The sequence below is a fragment of the Eutrigla gurnardus genome, assembly GCF_963514095.1.
Source record: "Eutrigla gurnardus genome assembly, chromosome: 1".
Lineage (NCBI taxonomy): Eukaryota > Metazoa > Chordata > Actinopteri > Perciformes > Triglidae > Eutrigla > Eutrigla gurnardus.
In genome coordinates, this window is record NC_139915.1 from 7,080,268 (window position 1) to 7,107,619 (window position 27,352).

The following is a 27,352-nucleotide window of genomic DNA, read 5'->3' on the forward strand; positions in this document are numbered from 1 at the left end:
GCATTTACTCGAGCACGGGACTTTTTAGGTACTTGCTCCTTCTATCTACTTCACTACATTCCAGAGGTTTTTATTGTAAATGTTACTCCACTTCATTTATTTGACAGATGTTTCCAGTTACAAGTTTAAAGCCCTGTTCACCCACGCAGGTGTCCTCATTTACCCCGGCTGATTTCACCTGTGTGCTGGGAATACCTGATGTCACCAAACTCGCGGCGCTAATAAGAATCATAACAGTTGACAGGTACAACTACACGGCCAAAAAGGACGGTGATGTTTGTTAACGCCCACTGAGGAGGTGAAAACACCTGTGGAGTAGGAGGGGGACGATGTAGGCCCACGTTGTAAAACAAAATCACTCACTCGCTACGTCCTACTCACTATCCAGGGAGTTCTATATAGAGGACTTCATAGCTGATGAGCTCATCTTCAAAAAGAAAAAAAACAAGGTCGGGTCAGTTTCTCTGCGCCGTTAATTACATCACTGCAGTTACAGTTATTTATTTATTTTATTGTGAAAGGTAAGAAGAAGGAGCGGTATACGCTGCTGTTGTCAATGTGGACTGTGACTGTCCGTGTTATGATGCTCTACTCACATTAAATATATTATTATCACGTATCTGTCTCCCCCAAAATGCATGATGGTAAATAATGCTCTGTTAGTCACCATCGGTGAATGATGAAGATGAATTGTGGGACGCTTTGAGTCCACTACATAATAATAATTCTGACTAAACATTCGGACAGCACCACAACATGGCAAACTGACTATATAGTGACTAGTGAGTGATTTCAGACACAGCCTTTGGCCATGGTTTAAAAACAGAAATCCTCACCGAAGGTTAAAGGTGCAATGTGTAAGATCTGAATGAAGTAACATTATCAACAGAACCAGAAGTTACAGTGGTGACGTCTTGTCAAATAAGCCTAAGGAATGTGTTGCAGAGGTACCTTCAGAAACTCAATCAGCTGACCCAGAACTGTCCTGTCATCTGATACCTCTTGGACCTAAAGAAGCAACATCACTGTAGCACCCAGTTAGCGGTTAGCTGTAGCTGTTACAGGGCTCTAAAGTCTCAAGCATTGGCCGTCAGACTAGAGTTTAGCTTCTTTCCCACCACTACCCTCGGGCTGGATCGGGCCGGGCCTTTGATCAAGCGCTTGTGTTCGTTCGCTTGTGTTCGTAACGTAGCCTATAAAATTATTTTTATATTTTTGTGGCTGAGTAGTGGTGCAGCCGCACCCCCACTTCCCACGCATATGCACAAACAACAGCCTATGCATGCATTAAAAATAATTGTCGGGTTGAAATCGGGCTCGGGCTCTTAATTACAGTTAATGTGTCGGGCCGGGCTCGGACAGAACGTGCACGGGCTCGGGTAGGGTCGGGCTAAATTTTCTGTCTTATTTTGACTTCAGCTGTTTGATCAGTGTATTCTTCCCCTGCTGTTAGATAGCAGATGACTTTTTAATACCAGACTAGAAAAGGGGGGAAGGGAAAACAAGGATTATATTGTGTCTAAGATCCCAGCAGTGGTCATAGAGCTGGTGATAGATGCAGCACGACTCCAGTCCCCCAACTTAACAATCAGCTTGGGTGGGCAGATAAGGAGGTGGAGCAGGCTGGAGGAGGATGAGCCGGGCAGCCGGGTCACCGCTGAATAGAAAGGCTCGGAGACTAGTTCGCCCTTGACTTCTGCTAGCAGCAGTGTCGCAGCAAAATGCTAACGTATATGTCCCCTTTAATTTAATCGAGAGTAGCTTCATTTCTCACTGCCTGGCGGTATCTTCTGTTTATTCTGTAAAAGCTTATTCCAGCTCCTTTTTGTAAGACCAAGCAAACCCAAGAACCCATGGTTTGTTTTTCTTTTGGTTTTGTTTTTATGGCTGCAGCATCCCATCAAATGCCTTGTGCATTATTTTATACACATTTCTCCAAAGTTCAGACTGACATATTTGGTATGTTTGGAAACTTTTGCAATCCTGTCTAGACTTCGAAAATAAACTTTTTTGCGGGTTTGAACAATGTGTGGAAGCGTGGCAGTTTGTATCGTCTATTTCTTTTTCTGAATAAAATTTTTTTTTGTAAAAATGGTGGAGCTCTGTGGAGAATGAGGCCTGTTTGAAAGTAAGTTCCCACAGTATGATCATCTATCATTGTCACTGGTACCCATTTCTAATTGTTGCTGTAATGTATCATTGAGTAACGTGTTGGAGAAATCTGAATAACTGAATAATAAGTACAAAATTCCAATCTAACACTACCTGAAGACAAAATTACAATGTAGAAACCGATTTACATTTTTTTTTTGCCCGTGACATTATGCTGCGCTCATCTCATTACACTGTCATAAGGTTTCGGGCAGTGTAGTTTAATCAGCTGAGTGTTTCATTTAGAGTGTCTCAAAAACCGCTCAGCTCAAGATACACAGAAATTAAGAACATATTGATGTTTCAATTGAAATACATATAAGCGCAATGCGTGGCAGGTTATTCTTTTAGGTCAATTTAATTTTCTCAATATGCTCGCTTTACAAGAGTAATCCTAATTGGATTTTATTGATTCAAAGCAGAGCCTCCAATGCGAATGCAAAGCAATCATGGGTGTTATGTAATGCGGCATCTTGTCTGATGACAAGTCGGCATCAATTTATCACCTCGATGGGCCTGCGCTAGTCTCGGGGAGAGAAAAGAAACAACGCAAAGGCAGTAGATTAAGATCCAGGATGGCAGCGTTCATTTGACTCTGCTGTTAGTGAGCTCTGTGGAGGAAGCCAAGCTGTTCCTTCTTTAAAACCAACTCAATTAACTTGCTGGTTTTTCTGTGATTTGAAATAAACCCCTTTAGACTTCAACATTTAAAAACCCAGAGCTGGAACTTTTTTGTATGTCTGCACAAAGGCCTTCAGGACAGCCTTTGATACCTATGTCTTGTGAAGGTTTATATTAACGCTCCGGGCTCTCATTACCTCGTTGTTGCCCAGCTGAAACCAAGGCTGCTTCCCATAGGTAAAGATCTCCCACAAGATGACTCCGAAGCTCCAGACGTCGCTTTCCGTGGAGAATTTCCTGTACATGATGCTCTCCGGGGGCATCCAGCGAATAGGTAGCATGGTATGTCCACCGACCTGAGGACGGGAGGAAAAAGAAGACAAATATTACATTCATTTGCAAATGAAATTGTTGTGGCTAAAACACAGATTAGAAAATTCAATCATCAACACGAGTCCCAGGCGTCGGGGGGATTAACTGTCCTTGCATATGACTGATACAGGCGGGCTTAACATCTCATGAATGTCTGCCGTGCGTTCGGATGTTGACACTGATGCAATAAGGGAATGTGCTGACTTATCCGCCACCTGCTCTATATGTATTGAATGGCAGGACGGGGAATTCTTTAGGTTATGATATTAAACCGCACCTTTGTTCTCGGTGAAAAATAGCAATCTGCAATCCCTCCTCTGCAGAATACTGGCATTAAGCAGCGGATCACGGTCTCAAAGAGTGGAATTGGACGCGTCATAATCAGTGTTTTCAAATGAATCGGCTTCAACCAGAGAACTGCTGAATGCAACCTCGTATGGATCTTCTCGGTAGTTCACATGGCTGCAGATGTGAGCTCTATATAAACATGTGCATCACATAAAAAGGTTCGCATGAAGCCAGTGGCCATGCTGAGGGAGAGGAGATGTCAGCTGTAAGCTCTTTAATGTCGTCAAATCAGCGAAACATGAAGCAAAGTATCCCAAGCTGTAAATCCTATGTGACTGGGTATTAATCGATTAAACAATCATCCATTAATCATCCTTGCTCTCCATTAGCAGGCATTGTTTTAGAATCTATTTCCCATTCACGTCGGTGACTGTGCTTTAATGAGCTGGACAAGACTGATGAGGGAATGAGCGGCAAAATATTGCAGGTTTCAGCTCAGACTCCTCGGACAGTATTTAATTACAGTGATGATTGTGGAGCTCAGGAGTCGCAGTGTGCTGTTGACAGATGATGTCATTAACACGGTGCCATGATTTGATGTGATTTCCATCCTAAGGGAAGTGGCTCGAAAGGCCGTAACCGATTGTCTGGAGAGGTGAATGGCTCATTAAAGTAACCACGGTAACCATATAGGACCACCTGTTATCACGTGAATGAAGTAGAGAACGGAAGTGTTCCCATAAACACTGAGCAAACTTCACCTGCTGAGGAAGACCATGAGATGCAGTTGAAAGCATCCGGAGAAAAAAACAAGCAGTACATGTTTTTTGTGTGTTTCAAGGTTAAGCTTAAAAAATCAAGTAAATAGGAGTTACACAAATTAAATAGAAGTGATGACATATACAAATTGAATAATGTAAAAAAAGTTTAGACTGTATTCCTATATTATAGGAAATTATTGAGTAAACAGTTAATATACGGGCAATAGAGCATTACCACATGTATTTGATTGTGAACATATGACAACTTATGAAGGTAAACTGTGGTTTCTGGTTCCTTGCTATGTGATGAAGATTCAGGCCACTGGTAGATTCTGGCTTCCTTGTCAACTTATTGATCCTGTTCCTATCCATAGCTGTAAACACCGACAGACAAAAACATAAACAAACAAACAAAAAACGTGCTAAAATACCTTGATTGAAAAAAAAAACCCCATAAAAAACTCAAATAAATCCTGTCATTTAGATTTTCTTATCTGGTTCAGTGTTTTGGCTGTTTCTGTTGTTATCTTGACATTTTTGTCAAGATAACATTAAGATGGATTTTTAAGCCCCTTTGAGGGTTTTATCTCCAAGTCAATGAAAGTGCTCCTGCAGCATATCAGACCCACGTCTATCATTCATCCATCACCACAAGCACCCATCCATTCATTCACCCGTCCATCCATCTAACATTTTCTGTGCTTAAAGACAACAACCACAACAACAACAAAATCAAATCCACAGTCACACATAAGCTGTGAATCATCATTATGACAACCTCTTACTGTAGCTACATTCACCCTCACACCGTTCCTCTGCTCTGTACCATGACAATCACATTCATTTCATTATAATAATCTCTTCTCCCAACTCCATTTACCAGCTCCAACATCTGCGTGCCTTCAGCTGTGAGCATTGTGTGGCATTAAAAAAAATAGATAAAAAAAATTCAACTCAACTCAAGTCTTACTAATTACCTCCCCGTTCCGTAGTGCGCTCATCGCACATTTCCTTTGAAAGTCAAACACAATCTCTGCGTGTCAGCTTGACGTAGCAGATGAATCTTCCGGATGTTTTAAAGAAACATGAGATTTGTCATTCTGCCAAAAGGCTGCTCCTTCCTGGGCATTTATACAGAACGTCCTCTAGTTTGTGCACTTCATCAAATTTAGCTGCTGAGTGCGAGGCCTGTTTGTTTGCCTTTACTTGTCCTTCAGCCGAGCCTGTAACCTTCTCTGAAGTGCCGGATCGGGTGGCACCAGGTATTTGTACATTTATTACTCAGTTTATGTGTTAGTCCTTTCGAAGGTCTCATTTCAAAGAAACGATCTATGACATCATGTTGCACAATTAGAACACAAGGAATGTTTCTTCTAATGTGGAAATTGGTTGCAAAAAGCAATCAAAAGTGAAAACAGAAGGTCATAGCATAACAAGCTGTAACCTGACTTCCATATTAAAATTTAAGGAGACCTAACTGCCAATATTTTGATTCTCTGATTTGATTCTAATTTTGTGTCAGGTCAGATGTGTTACACTTATCCCATTACAGTACCTCTCGTAAAGGGTCGCACTGTGCTAGCAAGCTAACCTTAGCCTCGTCAGTTAGCTACTATTCCTTTTATAAATTAAATGTTCACTCTTTAATAAATAATATTGACCAATCTGATACACTCAGAGGGTTTGCTGCTACAGCGTACTTGGTCTGGTAGGACCAGTAGCTTGTGATAGTGATCAGTGATGCACCACCGGACCAGTTATGACAACCAATCCACACCACCCGACCCACAAACATACACTTTAATCTACCACCAGAACCCACAGCACACCTATACCAAGACCAAAACCAAACCATGACCAAGACCAGACCGGTGCAAATCCCAGACCGGTCCAAACCCAGACCGGTGCAAATATCAGACCAGTGCAAATCCCAGACCGGTCCAAACCCAGACTGGTGCAAATATCAGACCGGTGCAAATCCCAGACCGGTGCAAATCCCAGACCGGCATATCCCAGACTGGTGCAAATCCCAGACTGCATGAAGCACTTGCAATAAAATTTGAAACATGCAAACCACAGGTAGTCCTCACACTGATCTGGAATAAGATCGACATTCCCATAAAAACACCCACAGAAAACAAATGAGTCCTCTTCATCACCTCTGTTATTGCCATAAATACTGTATATGTGTGTATACGTACGAGACATTTCTTGTGGAATCAATCAAAAGGCAATGTAGAGGGGGATTGTTTGTGTAGGATTCTATGAGCAGACAAATACAAACAAACACTCATCTGTTATTAGCTCTTCTTCTCCATGTTGTACAACCCATGTGGGCGGGCTGGGGGGGTTACAGCCATTAACATTTTACATCCAATCACAGTAACTATGTTAACAAAATCAGACAATGCACAGGAACTTTCATTATATTTCAATTTTCTAGACACCGAGACCTTAAAAAATGATCTTGAGACCGGTTTAGAGACTACATTACTGGCTGTATGCAATCTTTCTGTAAGTAATTAGTAACTTGCTTGGAACGCTGCTTTGCACTTTTTGACCCGACCTCCTGATCCGTGGGTTGTGGAAAAATATCACAGGGTCAGAGCATTGGTAATGTTAGCGAACAATGATAGTAGTAATAATGATAGTTGTCTCACAGTTTCTGAGAGTTGCAGGAGGCAAGGGTCACCGAAAGTTTAGTTTACTCTACAAAAAAAAACTTTTAGAGGTTATTTTTAAAATCAGAGAACTCAAGACATTGCCTTAAAGACATGAATCCTGAATGGTTAACTAAGCTTGCGGGGCCTCCAAAGTTGTTATCTACAGAATAGTTGTGGGTAGTTTGTGCCATATTGGACCTTGGAGCTCTTCAGTGTGACCTCCTTTTGAGTGTCTTCAAGAAGTCGATAACTGTGTAGTGGAGAGCTTTTTACTGCAGTCGTACCACCACCCCCTTTCTTACATTTAACACTAATAGACATTGGTACACATGGCCTGGAGGTCAACAAGACCATTAGATACGGCTTTCGACAACAACACCTATATGCTGACTGTGAATCAAAAGCACACTCCATTAACTTCCAGGATGTCCAAATTTTGGTCTCAGGAGTGTTTCAGCAAAACTAATGGAGGGCATCATTCTTCCCTCACTGAAAATGTGTCTATCCAAACAAGTCATTTAACACAGAAGTCAGGCTTTAACTCTTTACTTTCTTGGGACAAGTGATCAGACTTGTACGTGAAACTACAATGTGACTTCAAAAACAGTCCTGAAACTTCTGTCAGAATCACCGGACTTTGGCTTTTGAATGTTGAGTGTAGCTATGTTGAGTGTTTTTTTCCTCACATTTATCTTAATGTCCAGAGAGGGTTTGCTGAACACACACACACACACTTTTCTCAGCCCCATCCTGCTTCATATTCATACATTAACACACATTTGTGGCTCAGAGCCACCCGACACAACCTTCTACTAATCCCACCAGGGGTTAAGTCCTCTGCTCAGCTGCATCTCAGTCTATCTCAGGCTTGTAATGTGAGGAGAGAGCACGTTTGTGTCCTTTTCCCCTGGATCCTCCAGTCACAATTCTGCTGCTTTGTAACTTGCCCACGGGCGTATGCATTTCAAAGACAGAAACATCCTTTACCTCCTATTTTTTGGAGCTCCTGCCTGCCAGCTCACTAGCTGGCTAAGTAAGGAGTCCCACACATAAGCAAGAGTGATCCACCACCACCCTGGAAGGTGAACCAAGCTGTTCATTTTCATCAGGGGTTGCACAGACAACATATTAATTCAGCAAAACCTAAATTTGAGAAGTGTTTCGAGTAAGTTGAATTTCGTTTTCCCACCCTCAACCTCTGCTGGAGTCCCACTGTAAGCTAACGGCCGGATTAACACTGACGTACACTCCACCTGGTCTCATTAAGTCTGACACGTTTTAGTATAGTACATAACATTAAGCCAATATCGATGCCGAGACCAGTCGCCCACGTTGTGTAAAACCTCCAGGTCAAGCCTAGCCGGGTGGGCTGAGAGTGAGGTGGAGGAGTCGGTGAGGGGGCTGTATACCAATCGGTCCCCCTGTGGAGCTTTATAAAGATTAAACAAAATTAATTAAGTTCCTGTTAGTCTAAATGACTTATCTGAGGTCCACCCAGCCCATTGCACGCAAGGCTAAACCTCATCAGATGCATACTAATGACTCAGCCGCTGCTGCTGTGGCGAGGGGCATTAAAACTGGCTGACTCTCTGCTTCCCAAATGATTGCATGCTATCACCTTGGGTTTTTGTCACAAGGCCATGGCAATTAGCTTGGAACATGGTGGAAAGGGGGGAAAAGGCACCCGGCTGAACACATAATAAAAATAAAATAATTGCCCCAGTAATTATCCTCATCTTTCTCACTCAATGTCACATCGAGAAGCTGGCAATGCTCTGCAGGGAGTGAGGAATGAGTCTGGGGCTTTTTTTTTTTTGTTACTGTGTAAACTGGATTAGTGCTCTGCCTGTCCCACCGTGGCAGGGGAGTGATTGGATTAACGGCGTGGAGAGCACAGCAGCATGGCAGGGGGATAGATTACTGGCCCAGTTGGGCTCTTCGATGGGCGCTCCGTGGCCTGCAGGGAGCCTTGGGAGGCCCCAGACATTTTAAAGGGCCCCGATAACCATCTAAACACACTCTCTCCTCCTGCTCTAACCACACTGCTATCTCGGCTCTCCCGGCTCAAACAGCAGCGAACACAAGTTCACTTTTAGAGGCTATGATGTCTATTAGGTTTCTACCTGCCGCGCTGCTGCCGAGTGCAGATAAAGTAGTATCTGCTCTGGCTGCAGCACGCCAGTGTGTGGCGAAAGTTTCTGAAGGCTTCTTCAAAACACACACACACACACACACACACACACGCATGCATGCATGCATCCATACACGCAATTTCACATTCACTTTTTTATGGTATTTAGCTGTCCAGAGTGTGTAGATTGGTGGCTCCTGAGTGTTGCTGCTGACTTTGTATCTGCTCTCTAAATAGAGCAGATACGTAGGAATGGCTTCTTCATGGGTAAAAAAAGACTGTGGGCCCTGTCGCACAGCGCAATGCAACTGTTTTTAGTTTCACACCGAAGCACTTAGGATTTCTGAGCCCCAGCAGATCCGCTGATCGCGTCTCCAATTTACCGAATGCATCATTTAAATGTGCCAGGTGCAGGCACACCTGGCGTTAACGGGAGAGATGATTGACTGTAATTAATGTAATGCACCTAAACACACCTGTTATTATTAAATAATAATAATTATATAATGTATTCATAGACAAAAAAGCTTCACTGAGAAAAAAACATGTGAATATAAAATACAATCCATCCATCCAACCATTGTCTACCGCTTATCCTGTATTCAGGGTCGCGGGGGGGCTGGAGCCGATCCCAGCTGTTAAATTACAATACAAAATGAAAGAAAAACCAACAATAAAATAAGCAGGCAACTCAGATAAAAGACGTAGTTTTTAGAGGAGACACTGACTCAGATAGGCTTATTTCCTCAGGCAGGCAGTTCAAGAGCCCCGGGCCTGTAATTAAGAGACTTAATACAACCCCGATGCCCCTTGCCCCTTACTCAGCACCCACATCATGCGCTGTTCATCGAGCAATAGAGGAGCTGGGCTAGCCCTGAATGCACTTTTGGGCCATGCAGATCACTCAGGACTTGAGACTGAGTGAGGCTGTTTCCCTCCCTCTTCCAGTCTTTATGCTCCACTCGGGGAACCGGCTGCTGGCAGCAGCTTCCCTTTGACTCTGGAGACAGACGAGTGCTATCAATCTTCACATCTTACTCTTGTCAAGAAAGCGACTAAGCACATTTCCCAAACCGTTGAACTTGCTCTAAGGAGCATTTCTTGAGCCCCCTTAATCCGGACTTCCTCTGAGGTCAACAGTATAGCACCACCTTCATTTCTCAAGATTTATTACTCAATAAGATAGTGATCATGTAAGACAGGACAGCGAGGCTAAAAAGAAAAAACAAGGGGAGAGACAGAGCAATCTTTTTCTACCCCTTCATGCAGCGGTAATAAATATGGCCTGTGTACTCATTAGCAGCAAGCCGCATACAGTTTTGAGGAGCTTGTGCTTGATAAATAATGCAGCAGAGGAGTGTCTGTTTGATCCTTGGAACAGAAGAAACCTGGGGACCATTTTTCTTCAAAGCAAAGCAGTGCAGGTAAGCAGAGACTTCCTGGCAGAGTCACAAAGAACACTAAGTCCTTGAAACTGAGTTATTGGATTATAACGTTGTTATAGTGGTTGATTAGTCTCATTAAAAAAAATACAGATTTTGGCTTTAAAACTATTTTTATTTCCTAGCCAAATAAGATTAAGATTGTAATTGTTGTTGCCTTGCCTGTTGACCTAACTTAGCTGGACATCGTCCTGCTTTACATTTGGACAATGTTGCCCTCGTTGAGCAGAAGAGCAAATCCCTGCCATTGCTAAAGGAAAACTCTCAGGCTGCAAGCAAACCTCTGGAGAGATGTATGAGGAGTTTTTTTTTTATATTCTTGAGCTAAAAAGGTAGAAACTGGAAGCCTCTACCTAATTTCCTCTGACAGGAAACTATATGTCACTGTTCATAATTTGGCTGTAATGAGCGGTTTAGAAGCCATTTCTCTCCTTGTCTGGAAGAACCAGGGTCTCAGTTTACCTGCAGTGCTCAGGAAACCTAGTTGCTGCCAGAAATTTCATTCAAAACAAATTACATAAATACATTTAATCACGGAGCAGCTTTCTTGGCCCCCCCCAATTCAACACAACCAATGAATATTGTCCAAATGATAACTGAGTTTGATAAGAAAAATGACAGATGGAAATTAGCTGCCAAGGACCATCACATTTATTGCAATGCACGGTATCTCTGCTTTCAATTAAAGAAGACATCCACAAAGAAAATAACACCTCTAATAATGATAAGTGAGCAGGACTGCAGATTGACGGTGTGAGCTCCTCCGTTTGTCCACTGTTTCTGAAACTGTTCTGGTAAAACAACAGTATTTCACTCTTCTGTCTTTAAAGCACAGATAGATTTTCACTGCCATTTACCTTCCTCAACATGCATAATTCAGTGCTTCACTCCCTGAAAGCATTACCTATGATGAGGCAGCGGTATCAAACAGCTACAAAGGAGCCGTCGGCCCTGGCGTGGGGTTGCTCAGGTTCTGCAGCTGTCTTTTTTTTTAAACAACACAAAAGTGCATTCAGGGCCGGGCAGAGCAGGAGGATATGATGGGTGCAATTTAGGGCAATATTCATCTCTTTCTTGAGGTTGTCCCCTCCTGTTGCAAAGTGTCTCGGGAGTCCCGGAGGGCAACGGGCGTCAATACGACTAGTCAGCGACGGGAGGATTGTGTTCTTGGCAGGGCGCTGCTATTTATAATCACTCAACACAGGGAAAGTGTCCAATACTGTTAGGAGCTCCTTATCTCTGGGCTCTGTCAATATTCCTGTGTAGGCGGGCGGTGATGCTATCACCACGCACCCAACAGCAGCTTCACACGGGGCATTGCACACACACACACACACACACACACACACACTTTATTTCATTATTCTTTTTTACAAACCATTTCTCTAGTTTTTGCCAAATCCAATATACAGATTTGTACTTGTGTGTGTGTGCATGTGTGTGAGGGCCAAGTCAGTAAATTATTCAATAAATTATTCAACCATCTAAAGTTTCCTCAATAAATCCACCACTGAGTTCGATGGAAGGAACCATGGTTTGTCTAAAAAGGAAAGTTTTGGACACATTTTAACCGCATGTTAAAATGTGATCCCACTGCGGCGCTTTCTGCTGCTAACTCCATTGTTGGCGAGGGCGGAGTGTAAATACACACGAGTGTCGAACTGTCGGTGGGGACTATAACGTGCTCAGAGGTCCGCCCTCGTCTGCACAAATACCCCGAGCAACCGGCATGAGTCTCTGATGTAGTTTTAGGGACATGATCCCTCACTGGCTTCCTCTTCATGAATACAACTGTCTCCGGCACTGCGGCCCAGGACTGAAGCTGGCTTCCTGCAGTAGAAGGTTAGTGTTTTTACCTCACAGCAACCTGACACTCCCTTATTAATATACGGTATCTTTCGCTCACAGACGCCTACATAATTTAAGAGTATAGACATAAATATGAATAGAGTACAAAACCCTGCTCGCACAGCTCCTTGTTCCCCTATTAATTCTTGTATCTATCCAAACCTCTTGCAGCCACTCTTTGTCAGTCTTTTGACTGAACAGTTGACTCGCAGCACCTACAATATTAGGCTTAAAATTGTTCAGATGTGAACAATCTGCAGAACCATTTAATCTCTAAATGGAGCGGTGTAGAGCAATTTTGAGTTTGTGTCACTGCAGTTGCGCGTGCATCGCGTTAAACGGTTCAAACCATTGGAAACAGACATAACTTCGGACATCAAAATATTTTTCCGTGCTGTAGAATATCAGAATGGGAATGGCAAAAACAGATGATCTTCATTACTCTCCTGTTTATCACACACAATGGCAAAATCAATGATGTAGTTAACAGACATTAATTATTAACAGCAGCAGCCACACATTTGTTCCTCCCCCAGAAATGTTGTAACAGATTAGAGTTCCTGTATCCTGATGCATTTTAACGTGTTTTGATACTTTTATCTGGCTGTGTAGGATGAGCAAGAAAATATGGGTACATTTTGTGAAGCGGTTGGCTCCTGTCGGATCACATATTTGAAAATATTAAAAAGCTAAAGGTAGACATTGATTCCATTACTAAGTCAGAGCATCTATTTATGCTTGCATGCGATTGCAATTTCTGTTAAATTACTTTCTGTAGATGTTATCAAATCAAGAGTTAAGTGGAGTGGAGTCAGAGTACATTCTCCAATACATCGCCGATTATTCCTGATGTGTTATATTCTTCCCATTGATAGCTACTATTTATGAAGCTGCTGTTTAGAGCTTATTTTCTGGAGTGGCAGAAATCAACATCCTGGTAATTAACTACAATACATGTTGTGGACGAGTTACCTGGGACTCAGCTGTGACGCTTAGATGAACTGAAACTGAAAATAGCACAGACAGACAGACGCGCTGACCTTTGATACGGTAAGACAGTGTGTGTGTGTGTGTGTGTGTGTGGGGGGGGGGGGGGGGGGGGGGTAATAAGTCAAAAAGTGGGTGGGGCTAGGCCTGTTTGATTAATCGATTTTAAATCGTAATCACGATTATGTAGTTCGGAAGATGTTAAAAACATGAAATTCGTAAAATCGATTTTTTAGTTAAGTTAAAATTCTGCACTTTATTCATTCATTTTTGTTTAACGGACACACCATACATGTGAAAGTAAGGTTTTTCTCTAAATCCCAAAGGGACTGTTTTTTTTTTTTGTTTACAAGAGTTCTACAAGAAGATAACATGGAGCAAAGCCAGATGGCAAAAGTTCATTAATTGTTCTTTATATTAATCACTTGAGGGTTTTTTTTGTTTAATAAGAGCAAGGTTTGCACTCAAATCCCAATGGGGAAATTATTTGCAAAATGTTCAATAAAAAACAGCATATTTGAAATCATTTCTTTGCCTTTTGTCATTTCACAAAATAAACGTAATCGTAATCGAAAATCGGATTTTGAGAGAAGAAAATCAGGATTTTATTTTTGGGCAAAATCGAACAGCCCTAGGTGGGACTTGTCATACAATGGGTCTGACTAAGAACAGTGTCAGAGTTTGGTGTCTAGGATCCGGTCTCATCACTCCCCATATGTAAGTTAATTACAGATGTCATAACATAGAGTTGATGGGTATGATGAGTAAATATCTTAACCCCCCCGGAGCCTGCAGGTGGATGCAGGGGTGTGGAGGGGTTAAAAGAAGACGACAGCAATACTGACGCAGCAGCAGAGGTAATGACAGCCGAAAGGGCGATATGGGACATATTGTAGTTTAAATAGACCTCCAAATTGGGAGGATGTGAATGGAAGAGGATTATAGGAGCATGAGGCATGTCACATGAGTATAAAGGTGCAGCTTGAGTTGTCTGCCTGAACTAGCTTGCAGGCTTCGCTCCATTAGTTAGGCAAGCATTCAGTGATTGAATGGGGCATACGGTAATAATATATCTATGATATGACATTTACTTTACATGACTATGCACAAATTTAGCTTAGCCGTGGGACACATAACATTATCGTCAGGACGTCGGTCCGTAACACTAAAATCATTTGACAAATCTTAGTACTGAATACCCCGAATATGACGGTAAAGTACAACATTATAATTAAAACTAACTTTGTGTTTTCTTTTGGATAGAAACTGTGTTTTCCCACAACATATTTAGGCCTTTTAGTTGAAAACTCACCTCATTTCTAATTATAAGCAATTTTTTGCCCGTCTTAAAATAATCGGAGCAGGATGTTTGTGATTTCCGTGCTCACATGTGACAGCGCAACTACAGACTTGTCATTGCTGTTTACTAACACAAAACGCTCCACGAATCCGTCTGCTAAATGAGCTGTGACTTGGCCAATTAAACAAACTATTATTTGGGCCAAAACTAGGAAACACACACACACAGTCGTGACCCTTATTTGTCCAGAGGGGCCGACCAAGGCTCTTACTACTCCACAGACACAGTGGGAGCTGCCCAGTACACCCACAACCGTACTGGCAGCCAATAGACTAACTGAGGGTTTATGGAAGGGAACTGGACCTGACATGTGATTCAAGTGTACACACTCAAGTGCAATGCTAGCTGACATCAGTGGGTGGGCTCAACTAAAATAAATTAAATTACATAAATAAATATATATCCATCAACTGGCCTGGTAATATCTGTTATTTTCTCTCTTTCTTTTGACAGATATATGCATATTGCCACATCAAATGTTATGAAATGCAAAAGACTTATTTGATTTAATTAGACACACGTGTACGGAACACCCCAACACATTCCTGCTCAAATCCAAACGTACGTCTCGTGGAGAGTTTTGCTTCTCAACGTTTAGTTGATTAACAGTCACCATGTTCCACAGAATTTGACAAGAAGGTCAGGACTCTTTTGTAATATACAGGAGTGAACATAAATACATCAGCTGCAAATAACAGGACATTTCATCTCAATAAATGTCCTGATACCATGATGTGCAGGGATCAGGCCTTAACTGTGATACTTGCTTGAACTTAAACACTCATTGGCCTTCTTCTCCATCTTAAATCATGTCAGTTGAGAAATAAAAGCCAACATTCTGTCTAAAAGTCTACAAGGAGCACACAAATGGATCCATAGGTAAGTGACACACAAAATTGGAACGACGCGCAAAAACCCATGCATGCATCCTCCTATTACTGTTACGGTTAATAGCATAAGATCTGTCATGGTTACCCTAAAACTAGCCTATGTGAAGCCGCCAGTGTCCAAACATCCAATGATTCTCATCCATAAAGAACTTATAATGAGTATACAAGACTACAAGTGGAATATTTATACACCCTTCACGCTAAAGCTGCAATAAACTCTGAAAGTGCAGCTGGAAAATGAAAACACCCTCAAGCTATGTCACAGAGCATGAGGCTGATTTTTCATACACTGTTAGATTAAGACAACGTTGGAATTTATACAGCGATGTACATGTGTGTTCTTGTTTTATGGTGATTTGTCTCAACAGCCTCCCAACACACAGCCGTGGCAGATCTTTGAAACCAAATTCGTCCATTGATTTGAATGAATTCAGACTCCTGTTCCTGTCGTCATTGACAACCTGACACTTGTCCATCCACCGCGTCAAAACAAGGAGATTGCTGATACTGCCACACACTCTACCACCTCCCCAGCCTGCACTGAACACTCACCGAATACACATAAACATAAAACTGCTATAATTCTTGAACAACCCCAAACAACCCCAAAACAAAATATTCAGATTTTAATAACATACACACCACGTAGATGGTTTGCATGAAGCAGCAATGTACCAAACACTAAAGACATCTCGCTAAAATTTCCTCACAAATCATTTTATGTGTGCAGAGCTGCTTACCCAGCAGGCAAGTGCTTCATAACTGCTGGCGTTGCCCCCAGCAACGTCCGAACCGGCCCAGCTGCCACGCTGGGAAAACAAAATCAGACGTACCTAAAGTCATTTCACCAAGACCAGGCTGTTTAAAGGATCCAGATAGTTTGCAGCCGTCACTCTATAATACCAACATATTTATGCAGCAAAATGCTAAATTCGTCAGCCCAGTATTTGCCACCTGGTTTGCGGCGTTCTGAGTTGCTAATCGTGTTAAACAGTAGAAAAGGACATGAATCGTAAGCTATATAAACAAGCCTCTAAGCGTCGGGCTGGAGGCTCAGCAGGCTCATCTCCTACCACACCGGTAAACCTCTCCATCCTCGGATGGATCTATGAGGGCTGGTGTGGGGGCCTGGGGCTGCACCGCGGAATAAAGGATGGAAACAAAAACATATAAACAAGAAAAACAACCCAAGAGAGAGCAGCAGTCTTCACCCCTTAGAAATAGCTTTTTTGGTAAGCAGGCCCACAGGATTTGTTTAGGATTGTTTTGGACCCAATTACAAACTAAGTAAAAAGTATTGTGAACATCCACAAATAAAATGTACTTTTTATGTGTAAGGTGGAGACTACTAACGATTATTCCTTGTGTTAAAATTGACTGGAAGAGGCAAAGTAATAGCCAATGTTTACTTTAAAGGACACAAATAGTGGATTTGTTATTGGCAGTTTTTCTCATTTGAACATAGTGAAACACAAAGGCGACGATGGGGGACATTTGAAGCACGAAGAAAAAATGTACAATCACTTGGGCGAACGGAACTCTGCAACCTCTCTAACCCCCAGTATTTTGATGGCAAATGAAAGGCATAAAGTCTTACCCTGTAGTAGTCACTGCTGTAGATGTCCCTGGACATGCCAAAGTCTCCAATCTTGACCAGCAGGCCATTGCCCACCAGGCAATTACGGGTTGCCAGATCCCTGTGGACAAAGTGCTGGGAGCCCAGGTAGACCATGCCTGAGGCGATCTGGGTAGCGATGTGCAGCATCTGAGAAAGGCCCAGCTCTCCGTTGGACTGCAGGGGCTGGCCGTCCACCAGGATCATGGCGTCTGGGCCGTGGGCTCTGGGTGACCAAAAAAGACGAATGATTGATACGATGAATATCGATGATGGAGTTCTCTAGCCTCAGTTTAACCTGCAGCCACTGTGGCCAGAAGGGGTAATTACAGGATAATGAAATGTTGATCTGTGATAAAACAGTCACACTAGTAGAAAAGATCCATAAAGTCAGTGAAGCTGTTCATGACTAATGTCAGTCATTAAGCAATCAATCTAAAGTTTACTAACAGTAGCCACAACAAGTTCTGGTCATACCAGCCCATATAAATCAGTAGATTTGGCATTAAACCATACTTGGTGAGAGGATATTTGTGCTATTACTTCATTTGAAAATTACATAGTCTCACTTTAACAACTAAATGTGGGAACCTTGACATTATTGATGCCTTTTTGTAGCCTACTTATTGAGAACAATTAACATAATAAAGATCTGTTAGATATATTAACAAAGTGCAAATTGCAAACCAGCATCCACTCACGCAACTTTAATTGCAAAGATAAGCTGTTAACTACGACGGCGTATTAGGGCCACTGTAGAAAGAAAGAAAGAAAAAAAGAGCCGAGACAGGGGGGAAATATTCCCAGAAAAAAAGTCGTAAATTTGCTATTTTAAAACCAGCACTAGTTAAGTGTCTGCACTGTTTTTTAATTATTAATTTCAGGGCTTGTACACAAGTCATTGGTGGTCTTTCTTTGCCACATTTTTACTTTCTGGATTCCAGCCTGTCAAGCTGTAAGTTGTGCGTTTAGCAGACTATGGGTCGAGAGCTCTTACCCTGCTGAGCACTTGTAGGTGATGACAAAGAACTAATTTCCTGTGAGAAGCCCCTGCTGTTCTCCTGACATTCTCGTCACTGTGATTACAGATCACACACGCCATGCAGGGAAGCTCTCCCACTCTCTCGCAGGACTTTCTTTAACCATCTCTCAATTTTAGTGCAATTCAATGTTCTTGGTTTAAGCTTGTCGGTAATAACTCAGCTCCACCGTGGCTGGATTAGAAGTCCTCTTCCTCAGTGTGGGTCTTTTTGTCTCGCTACCTCTCTACCATCACACTACATCATGAGTGCAGGTGACCCCCCCCCCCCCCCTGTTCATCTGGACCCACATATCTGATAGTCTATCCATTCCTACTGATCTCATTTGTTAAATGTGACCAACAGGACCAATAGACCAAAAATCAGCCACGTCTTACACCTTGCATGAAAGAATTTCATCATTCGCGACATTGCCTTTCATTTCAGGAATGATTTCCCAACAGAAAGTCTTCACACGCTTGTGAATCCGCACACACTCAAACTCAATCTCGACATGTCATCTTTTCAACTATTGCTCAAACTTCAAAAACAAGAGAGACCACACACACACACACACACACACACACACACACACTTGAAACAACACACTTCTATCCCAGACTCGTGCGCACACTGACATCAACTCCAGTGAAGCTTCCCATTACCAAAGCGCTTGCTGTACAGGCATCATGTTGCCTTTGTTGAGGCTTATCAGAGGTCACTTCCCTCGGTACAGCCTGACATTATGGGACAAAAGCACTAAAGCACTTGTGTTTGCTAACCCAGAAAGCTGTGAATTCGGCTGGATATTGTATCAGAAGCAGACATTTGACAAAGTAATTTTAGTTTTCTAGGACTTGTATTGAAGCTTTACATTTCCTGGCTGTTATTAATTTTGTCGCCGCTTGCGTTTAAAAATCAAACCAGTAACTTGAGTTAAAATACCCCAGATAGAGGTGGCACACACACACATTTACACTTTAATTAGGCTTTCACCCACATAAGTGGCCCGGCAGCCAGCACCATCTTGGCACATTAAATTGACTTGACCTTCATTGAAGAACTGACCTGAGGAATTTGTTGAGGTCTCCATGCTTCATGTATTCGAACACCATGATGAGAGGGTCTCCGTCTACGCACACTCCGTAGAACTTAACAATGTGGTCATGCTGCAGATTGGTCAGCAGCTCAGCCTCCCTTTGAAAGTCCTTTCTTGCAGACAGATTGGGATCTTTCAGCGTCTGGAAGAGAAAATATAAGTAGATATAAAAGTTGTCCTTACCCGTTTGGAGAAAGTCAACATCACAACAGATGGTCTAACGAGCTGATGATGCTTTCCCCAGTCCAAGTCTGCAGGAATCAACCAATGTATCCTGTGCAGCCCTTAGTCCCTTACAGTTCATTGTGCCAGACTTTTGTCTGATGATGTTCCAGTAATCATTCACCTCCACGTATGGAGTTGCCACTTAAAGAACCTGGTCAGTGTCCACTGCCCATCACGTCCTGGCCTTATAACCAGGACTGATCTTCACGATGGATGCTTTAAGTGTCTCTGCAGGGAGAAGCATCCAGCAGCCACCAGTCTGCCCAGTCTGCTAAGGGCCGCCCAAGAACATTTGCATCTACTCATCTAAATGCCATAGTTGCCAGTAGCCCCTCACAGGACGCTGATTGATCCAGACACTGGTTCGGCCAAAAATTACTCGAAGCCAAACAATTTTCATGTGATCACTTGATCCAGCAATTCTCCCCTGATCTTGTGATATCCTGAGATTCCTGCTGCTGTACAGCAGGTAAGATGAACCCTACTGACTTGTTGGCCACATAATCTTTCCTCTAGGACCACATTTTGTAATAGTAATCCCAATAATTTTTTGGTGAGCCCCTTACATCCACTGAGACCTGTAGCAAATTCAGAAGCAACTTCAATCTTTTGTTCATGACCAAATACCATCTAAACTAAATACTTTCCCACCACCCTCAGCTAGTGCTAATAAGAAAGTGTTAGCATGTTAAAATAAGGTAGATAATTGGCTAAACATCAGCATGTTAGCATTGGCAGGTATGAGGCAGGTAAGCATTCCTGAAAACTCCTAATCTTGGTGAATCCAAACACTATCCTATCTTTTTCTTTATACCCGATGATCTGTTCCCTTTTGTTACTGCCTCCAGATCACATTGATGTGCTTGTTTGCCCACCTCCTCCTTTATCCCCGACAGTACCAGCCCCAGCTTTACTCCATGGGATTTCAAACAATAACAGGGGAAAAACAGTTGCTGTTTGATCATCAGGGTTCGCCTGATGGAAAACACAACATTGAGTTTATACCAAACTATTATACATTTATTTTCGAATGATCAATAAAGCTTTAGAAGTTTCCATCCTGGCTGAACAGCATTTGTTTCCTGATGTTTAGTAATAGAGTATAGTCTTTGACTGACTGATTGCGTGTATATATGTTTTAGGCAGCTGGCTGTATCAACTGTGCACAAAAAAAATGATCCGATTGGCAGACAGATCAAGTAAGGGGTACCTGTTGAAGTGGTACACACATGCCATATATCTTAATGGGATCTCGGTAGGTGGCATTATCAGGGACAAAAAGAGAAAAAATAGGAAAAATGACAGCAATCACATGCTTTCTTGCAGGTGCAATTAGAGGAAAAAAAGACTCTTGACACTTTATCCGGAACAAGAAAACACAGCAAGTTGCTTCTCTTGATCTCCTTGGCCTCGAGTCCTGCTTTCTCAGCACGTTATTTCAGATGGAAAGACCTTGGGATGGAAACACATTTATTCATATGTGCTGTTCTTGCAGTGAAGTGCTGGAGGTGGTTGAGATGTATGGCAGAGTAGGTAAAATGGCCATAAAAATCTATTACCAAATCAAACCGCACTCTTAAGGATATGTTTCTTGTCTGGGCATCCTTCCAAAACAATACCTTCGAGTGCTTGACTACAATAAATTGAGGCAAAGCACTGCAATGAATTTTCCCTTTGTTGACCTTTAGCTGTATTCAGAGAGCCTCTTTTTGGTTTATCACAGACAGGAACATGTTGAGATGAAAATGCACATTCCATGTATGTATTTAAAAGAAAATAATTGTAGAGGATGCTAATTATAGAACAAATCCTTTGTTAATTCCATAGTACAAAGAAGAGGAAGTGACTAACTCTTCTTCTAACATCTCCTGTCAAGGTCAGTGCTGTTTTCAGACTGGATTTTATTCCTTCCTGTGTAGGCTTGCTGAGTCTGCAATCTCATACCCAGTATTACCCCGCTTCACATTCATATAATTGCTCGTATCCACACTGGGAGCTGGGAAGCGCAACTTAATGTTGAGGACTGTGAAAGCATTGAGAGCCACCACACAGGGGTAATGGTTCTTAATGCTCTAGCTCGTTGAAACAAAACATCAACTTCACTGGAGTTTGCTCCACAGTAACTGCTAGTCTCCCATGCTGATTCTTAGACCGATTTTGAATGGGTACAAAGCACGGACTGGATATAATAAATGGACTCCGGTTTTGAAGCCTCGAGTTAGGCATATTGGCTGTCGGCGTCTTGGATTTTGGAATTTTTGCAAACAGTGGACCATTTGGAATGTGAAGGAGACACACACACACACACACAAACACACACACACAAAACAGAGACAGAAAGAGAAAACACACCTTAACAGCCACCAGCATCTTGTCCTTGGTGGGGCTGAGGTTGTAACACTCTGCCAAGAAGACTTTCCCAAACGCTCCTTCACCCAGCTCTCTCTTCAGGATGATGTCTCGCCGTTTTATGTGCTGGACTACTAAACCAAAGATGGACAGGGAGAGGAGACAGAGGGGGAAGACAAGAAAATAGTCATTGTAAAGAAACAACCTTTCCTCAGATATTAAAGATTTGATGAGACAAGAAACCAGAAAAAAGAGGGGGGAAAGCAGCAAAGAGAGAGATATAGTGCATTCAGCTGTTTGTGCTGCACTGTGGGTCCAGCTAATATGTAGGAAGGTATGTTAAATTCTAGTCAAGATCTCACGTTTGTACAATACAATACAATACAATACAAGAAGCGTGTACAAAAGGGTGGACATCTTAAATGTTCTCTTTGATGTAATAGTGAATCCACAACAAACAAGCATCTTGAATATTTGAATACATTTCATATAAATGTGATACCGAATATGTCTTATTTTCAAACTGTAACAAATGTTTTATCTAACTTTGAAGCTACAGTAATGGCAACATTGCGGCTCAAGTGGTTTTAAATCTCCAAAGCGCAAATAAAGTGTGAGATGACACCGGCCACGCCGGGCTGCAAATCTCTTATCTGCTTTTCTTGGGTTTACTGTCGACATCCAACAACAAGAGGGGACATTTTGTAATGAGAGCAGAATTGTAAAATGTCTACTTCTGTAAAATCCCTATGATCAAAATAAAACAACTGGCTGAGCACGGTGAGAAAAAGAGTCCCTCTGTCTCTCTCCATACTTGTGATTCTATTGTTTTCCTAATAACTCACTGTGCAGGATCATATGACAGCTACGGGACAATCAGGTCCATTCATAACTGATGTTGTGACCTTCAACCAGTTGTATTGATTGCAATGTTCGTGGTCAAAACATTGAAGCTTATTCTTCTATTTCTATTTGTCTTACAAAAAAAAGTTGACCACACTCATGTGAGTAAGAGGTCATATAGTGAGACAGAGACAGAGGGAGGAACTGTGAGACAGACGGTATGGAGACAGGTAGGTATCAAGGGGTAAACGGCTTCACCCTGTTACCTGCCGGGCACAGTATGAAAGAGTCGGGGAAGTGTAGGAGTCTTTGGCTCCTGAACAGACCTGCTCTTCCTGCCTCTGAATAAAACATGACAGCTTATACTTTTACCATGAGATCTGCAGTGTTTCTATAGAAATGTACACACACACACACACACACACACACACACACACACACCTATATTTATATATAGTCTCAGAAGAGATGCGAGTGCTTAACACCACATTATATAGGGTTGTACATCACACATTAGCTGGAGCTCTACAGAAACTCAATTAAATTAAAGGAGCATGTTTATTGCTCAACAACAGGAAACAAAAATAGAGCTGAAGGACCAAAGCAAAGTTATTAAATATTAAAACAAATAAAATCTAATTCTAAGCAAGCAACCAGTTTCCAATATGTATTAATATATAATTAATATATACATATATATATATATATATATATATATATATATATATATATATATATATAATATTGTTAAAAGTACAGTAAATTAAGGGGGATGTCCCAGCTTATTCAGTGTCTGCAGACCACTCGTTTCTTAATATCATCAAAACTATTATGAGGCTAAGATTGCATAACAAAGATCTACAAATATTCAGCCTCCAATAAAGAAATCATGCCCCATGACATTATAACATCAATTATTACAAGAAGGAACCAGAATTTAAAGTCTGAAGTTTTGAGCGTCTGGATGGATGTTATGATATTACTGGTTGAAATAGGTTTGTAAAGCTGAATCAAACGTGTCATATTTTGTTTTCTAGGTAGAAAAAATATTGGATATTGACATAGAAATATGGTGACATTGATTATTCATAATGAATTATTTTTCAGCTAAATTTTAAATGTTTGTGACCAACAGTTATACACTATTTTCTAAAATGATTCGTGGTATACGTTGAGTCCACTGTAGGTAAACTAATCCTCACTATCCATTCGGATGGCACTACAACACGGGGAAATCACTATATAGTGAGTCTTGATTTAAGCCAGCTGTCTCCAGCTGACTCCTTTTGAAACAAGAGTCCCGTAAAAGTGTCTTGGATATTTACATGATGGCTGCATACAAGCTATCATGCTAACAGTCAGAGACCGAAGCCGTATGTCAGCATCCTCACTAATGATCGGACCGCAGTTGTTCAGGGAAGGGTTTTAAATCAATGTAACACGTACCGTTTATCTACCGCATCACAATTGTCATGTATAGTAATGTATCTGAACCCTTACTATTCTTCAGCTTGTATAGGATTAGCTGTGAGAGGAGACAGCAGCTCCATTTCTGGTTGCCATGTCTTAAAACCCAAAAGGAGTTCAACCAGACGGTGTGATCTCCGAAACGTTTCGTCCTTCACAGACACAGATTATAGTCCAGTCCGACGCTCCCTCTGGGTTATTTTTCTTTTCTTCTCTGCCATTTCTCCGGAATCACCCGACCATCATGTCGCAAACACGCTGAGGAGACTATTCATAAAGAACGTCACCTGCTCCTCTGGTGTTCCCGTCGGAGGCCATCAACGTCCACCGTTTCTGAGAACCGCTGTTAAATATGAAGAAATGTTCCAGTTTTAAAGTCGATCAGAACACCAGTGTCTGCAGAAGCTGGCAGCCACTTTTCCGGTGAGAGCCCCACCAGGGACACTCACACATCACTGTCATAGTATCATCCTCTCAAAATCTGCTTTCCAAGGTCTGAAGAAAAAACCCCACAAATCCTTAAGTTGATACACATTTTAATTCAAAATGTGTTTTGACTGGATTTCAAAGGCCAAATCATCTCAGCCGATAAAGGCACAGCATGCTTTTTCTTATCTGTTCCCAAACTTAACATCTCCCTCACTGAATTGTATCTCTACTTTTCCACAAGTGTACTTTCTTTAAGAAATATTAATAATCTTTGAGTTTAATTCTTCTCCATGCACTCGTCCATCATTCATGATCATTCAAGGATAAGCATTAGCCTTATTATCGCTTGCCTGTCATGCCGACGATCCAGGTATTGAAGCTTACATTATTGTTGCACATACCACTAAGTTTCTCTGGACGATATATTTGGTGATACGCCAAAAATTGAAAACAATGTGAAGGTGTTCATCTATCAGCAGGTGGAGGCTCGGAAACTGTATAATTTAGTAACTTTTCCTCATAAGTTAGCATTCGATCGCTATCTTGACCTTCGCCGTGGCGATGTTTCATAGACGCATTTCTTATCTCGTGTGCAAATTGGACTTTTGCAACGATCATTTTTATAGCTTATCAGTTTCATCACAAATATCTCAACGTTTATCTTTGTCATTATGTAAATGAACTAAACCGAAGCGCATTTGTTTAATTAAATGTTAAACTAACTTCATTATTTCAATAATTCACTCCTGTCTCTGACATGTTTGCCTACTGATCACAGAGGAAACACCTTTTCCTGTCCGTATAAATCAGAAGCTACCGTGATCTGCTTCGTGGCGGGTCAGTATTAAGCCAGGAAGCCAAAATGGGCTTTAACTGCAGGTGTCACAATGTGTCAAGAATTAAATGGAACCGAGCCGATACCTTATGGGAACTCGACTAACGGCTTTATGACACTTTTCGTCCTGTAAGATTAACATGGCTGCCCATTTAGCACCAGATTTGAACATTTTTCAGAGACTTTATTCCAACAAAAGGGACTCTGAGGTGATATACTGGACCACAATGACATTTGTTGCTTACAACGATAAGATGACGCAGGAACATATTGTTGTATTGAAAGAGGAAGACTGATGCTGATGTAAAACGAACCATCCATCAGTGCACGGTGACTGCACCGTGAGTTTTGTATACAGAACAATGGGCTGTAAACAAGCTGCCGTTACCGTGGTGGTGTCTCCCTTTTAAACCTGCGACACCGTCGTTTATTTTATATAGCCATTTTTGCCAAAAGCTATGACAGGGCCGAGCGTTAAACCTGACACATGCTATTGAAATATATTAGATTATAATTGAAAATACTGTAGCTCATGCAGTTTAAAATATATATTTTTGCCTGCAAATCATCAGCCGGCTCTCCCTGGGTTGTGCTGTTGTCAGCTAAGGACACATTCACAAGCCTCCGATATCTGAAATTCCCTTTAATCCATCTACTGGACTCTCTCTGCACCCTGGCCGACATTTCATGTGTTTCAGACTAAATACATGTGATGTGATTGACAGAATAAACTGTTTTTTTTTTATTCACATTTGAACACAATAATTAATAGTACACAAGTGAGTCAAAATAATTAAACGTGCAAGTAATGTTGGCTTGGTTGCTACACAGATAAAGCTTTGCGATTTACAAACTAGTGTTATGAGAATGAAAATCCAATTTCATGTGTCAGAGGGGCGTTTGCTGACTGTGATCCACAGAACTCTACTTTCATTTTCTAACGCTGCATTGATGGAAATGCAACTAGAGAGTCTACTCGTGTAGATCTTGATTATTTATCTTGTTTGTATTGATTTTGTTGCATATTTAACAAAAAACATTTGAATTCAATTCAATTATCCAGGAGAATGCAAGTTCTTTCATTCAGTAATCACTCTGTTTAGCCGGTCATTTCTTTGAAAGAATAATGCAGATTTAGATTTGCACCTTTGTAACATTGATGCACTCAAAAAACTTTAAAACTAAACATCAAAATAAAAACATTCTTCCTCTTGTCAAAACCCGGCGCGTACATTACCAACAAAGCAACTCGACCACCGAGTTTTATCTGGAGACTTCCTTCCAATAATCTTTAATCCAACAGTACTCCTCAGAGTTGTAAACAGCCTTTCATTTTTAAACCAGTTTCCTTTTAATAAAAACAATATATTTTCTTAATCCTGAGTGACTGTTGTTATTATTTCCTTCCTCCCCCTTGCAGCCGAAACACACTTGTTTAAATTATTGTGACTATAATAATGAAACTTAAATGTAAAAAACTACATTTCCACAACAGCTGGGTTGTTTAGGGGGAAATAATCCAGGTTATTGCCTGGTAATTGACTGTAAAGCTGTTAATAACGTCTGCACAACGGCAGGAAATTAATGAAAGGAAATGCAGAGTTCTCCTGGGGATAACACTGTGTCCACTACTAATTCAGCAACATTGAAAAACCCGTTTAACTCTCCATTTGTACTGGTTGCCCTCTCTTCCTGGATGTAAATATTGCACCCAGGTTTGTTTTCCTGCTGCTAAATAGCCACTGACCACCTCGGTCCTCCCCTCTGATGGGAATGAAGCAGCCATTATGGAGGGCGCCCTTCGACAGTGGTGAGGACAAGTTACTTTAACCTTCAGTTTCCTCTGCAGGCGGACTTGGGCTGCATCCTGCAGCCTATTTACCCAGAGTGGCACACTGAAAAGCCCTGAGATTAAATCTCTATCCCGCAGCTCAGCATCATTCATTTGTCCTGGCTC

The 27,352-nt window shown here is 41.7% G+C and overlaps 1 protein-coding gene across 5 annotated transcripts in view; it reads right to left on the reverse strand.

Annotated features, from left to right (window-relative positions):
* The window catches only part of ntrk3b (neurotrophic tyrosine kinase, receptor, type 3b), a 172,838-nt gene that overhangs the window by 5,073 nt on the left and 140,413 nt on the right, over positions 1-27,352 (reverse strand). For 3 of the 5 annotated variants that reach the window (XM_084003337.1, XM_084003336.1, XM_084003335.1), the window contains 5 exons: positions 21,825-21,955; positions 19,217-19,389; positions 17,112-17,355; positions 16,255-16,323; positions 2,970-3,128 (listed from right to left, as the gene is read on the reverse strand). In XM_084003337.1, the coding sequence (XP_083859463.1) occupies positions 2,970-3,128; positions 16,255-16,323; positions 17,112-17,355; positions 19,217-19,389; positions 21,825-21,955 (776 nt within the window). The remainder of the gene's footprint in view (positions 1-2,969; positions 3,129-16,254; positions 16,324-17,111; positions 17,356-19,216; positions 19,390-21,824; positions 21,956-27,352) is intronic. The other 2 variants (XM_084003339.1, XM_084003338.1) reach the window with 1 other exon arrangement.